At 43.6% G+C, this 2,796-nt stretch overlaps 1 protein-coding gene across 1 annotated transcript; it reads right to left on the bottom strand.

Moving 5' to 3' along the window:
- Positions 1-755: 755 nt before the first annotated feature.
- LOC138001400 (uncharacterized) lies at positions 756-2,796 on the bottom strand. Its single transcript, XM_068848036.1, has 2 exons — positions 2,793-2,796; positions 756-2,248 (listed from the first exon to the last, which is right to left on the bottom strand). The coding sequence occupies exons 1-2, from the start codon at positions 2,794-2,796 to the stop codon at positions 756-758; spliced, it is 1,497 nt and encodes a 498-aa protein (XP_068704137.1).

Genomic DNA, 2,796 nt, shown 5'->3' with positions numbered 1-2,796 from the left:
TAAACCACAAGACTTTAAAGAAAGAGAGAGCAGATCTGTGAAGGACCTGCGGGACAGCGGACTATTATCTAAATTGACGAAAAGTGGACCAGGTCTGTCACCCCGGAGAGTTAAATTTCCTAACCAAAACTGCGCAGGGCAAAAAACATGCTGGCGATGTATTACGATTGAAAAGGTTCGCTGGTTGTAGTTATGTTTAAAATTGTGAAAAACGACTTTAAAGGCAACAACACATTGCGTGTTATCAAGAAGCTTAACCAGCTGATGAACCTGTAGGGGGGAATACCATGATTATGGGAGCTTATAGTCATTTCACCAACCCGCAAAAATGCGAAAAATGCCAAGGAGCACATCGCTTGAAATTGACAACAACTATACCTAGAGATAGCCAGCTGAGAAGAACTTTCAATGATTCTTTGAAGTATTGGGAGCGTTATTGGTAAACGACTATCTAGACGGGATCCTAATTTTGTATACCCTTTGATCATCTGAATAATAAAAAAGTCTTTAGTTGGGTCAGGAAAACCAAGAAATGTATGAGAGTAACCTAACGCAGAGACATGAACTGACAGTTGATGGTGCATAGTTTTTATCATACATGTAGGCAATAAAAAGAGCCAACATATGAGGCGATATGGGCAAACTGGGGTGAGCGGAATGAAAAACTGAATTCAGAAACTGGTAAAATAACCTCCATGCTCTCCTATAAGTTGGCACAGAGGAAGACTGGAGGCTAGATTTTGCAAGCATGCTTACTATGGGACCCAATTCTGTGGCTGCAGATGCTGGGGAGTCTCTGTGGGTAAAGGGTCCATTGCTGGGGCCAGCTGTCTGAAAGTCTGCACCTGCAAGCGAGACAGAGCATCCGCAAGACTGTTATGAGTTCCTGGAATATGTTTGGCCTTGAAAACAATGTTGTGATATAAACAAATAGAAACCAGCTTACGCACAAAGGACATTAAAGCTTTGTCCTTACAGGTTTGCTTATTGATAACATGAACCAGGGACTCATCAGTCAGGAACAAAATGCATTGATTGCTCATGGCCCCACCCCACCGGTACAAACTCAACACAATGGGGTAAAACTCAAGTATTGCAATATTACGATATTTCAAATTAATAGGCCATTCCCCATAGCACCAATGTGACCCAAAGGCAGCACCAAAACCCATTGCACCCGAGGCATCGGTGTAAAGGTGAAGTTTTGAAGAGCTAAGCCAGGTGTCCTCCAAGAAAAAGGACTTCCCATTAAAACCAGACAAGAAGGACAGCCACAGTTTTAGATCCTCTTTTACCTCTCTGTTAAGACGGATGTAATGGTGAGCAGATTGAATGCCCAAAGTGAGGTCAATAAGTCTTCGTAGAAAAGCTCGACCCGGGCGGATGACGGAACATGCAAAGTTTAAGAGGCCTGTTAGAAACTGCACCTCCTTGAGGGAAACCTTCTTGCGAGACAGAAAATGTGAAATAAGCGACTTGCATTTCTCAATTTTATCGAGAGGCAACCGAGCCTCCAAACGAACAGAGTCCAACTCGATGCCTGCAAAAGACATGGTGGTCGCTGGGCCACAAGTCTTCTCTGGTGCCATGGGGATACCCAGGTACTCACAAAGAGATAAAAATAACTTTAACTGTTTTTGGCATAATTCAGCTGAAGGAGCAACCAATAGAAAGTCATCCAGCAAGTGCAAAATAGCGCCTATTTTTAACTGAAGACAGGCAACCCACTCCACTGCGCTTGAAAACATCTCAAAGGTTAGACAGGAGGAAGAACAGCCCATAGGCATACAATGGTCATAGTAATAAAACCCCCTCCAATGTATTCCTAGAAGCCCATAATCAGCTGGGCGAATTGGGATTATTCTAAATGCATTTTTGATGTCTGTCTTAGCCAAAAAACAACCCTGGCCAATCCCTGTTATTAGCTTAACAGCATCATCTATAGTAGCATATCGAACACTTGTGTGCTCCGGAGATATGCCATCATTGACGGATGAACCTTTGGGAAAGGACAGATGATGAATAAGTATAAACTCACCAGGTGCTTTCTTTGGTATCACACCCAGGGGGGAGATTCGAAAGGGAGACATTGGAGGAGATAGGAAAGGACCAGCAAGCCTATGGGCTTCTAACTCTTTCTTAACTTTAGCATCAACCACTGATGGATTTTCCAAAGCCAACAACAAATGCTTAGCAGATGATGAGACTCGTTCCCCCTCAAAATGCAAAGGAAATCCCCAAGTAAAACCTAATAATAAACATGCAACAGTGGAAGGGGTATACCCGTCAAGAAGAAAACCTAATCTATGAACTTTTACTGGAGTGGGTAGGCTGGGCAGAATGGGATTTGGCTGAGAGGGACTGGACACTGCCGGCTTGGAGTGAGTCACGAAAAATACATTTGGTCACTGAGTGGTGCCCCTCACACTTAAAGCAAAGATGCTTGAAGGCACAGCCAGGAGAGCACTTGCGGTTCTTATGAAACCGAAAACAAGAACCTTTAGGAATGATATCTGCTCTAGACTTTATAACTTTCCAGTTATGACCCCTCCCAGCCAAATCTTGAACAATTTCCCCATATTTCATGAGGGCGGGGGCCTCATGAGGAAAACGTTTTGTGTAAACCCCTACAAACACATGAAAGCTAATTAACCAAGCTTCTATGGACGAGATTTTCTTCGGCTTAGATACAGGTTCAATTCAGAGGGAAGGGGATGGACCACCTTCGGTACTTTGGACTTTAATGTGGTATTGCTGTCGGATTGGTGTGGAGTGAGCCAAAGTCCACATACTCAT

Source organism: Montipora foliosa, chromosome 4 (assembly GCF_036669935.1).
Source record: "Montipora foliosa isolate CH-2021 chromosome 4, ASM3666993v2, whole genome shotgun sequence".
Classification (NCBI taxonomy): domain Eukaryota; kingdom Metazoa; phylum Cnidaria; class Anthozoa; order Scleractinia; family Acroporidae; genus Montipora; species Montipora foliosa.
Note: the sequence above shows the minus strand (reverse complement) of the source record. Positions and strands in the feature narration are given on the sequence as shown.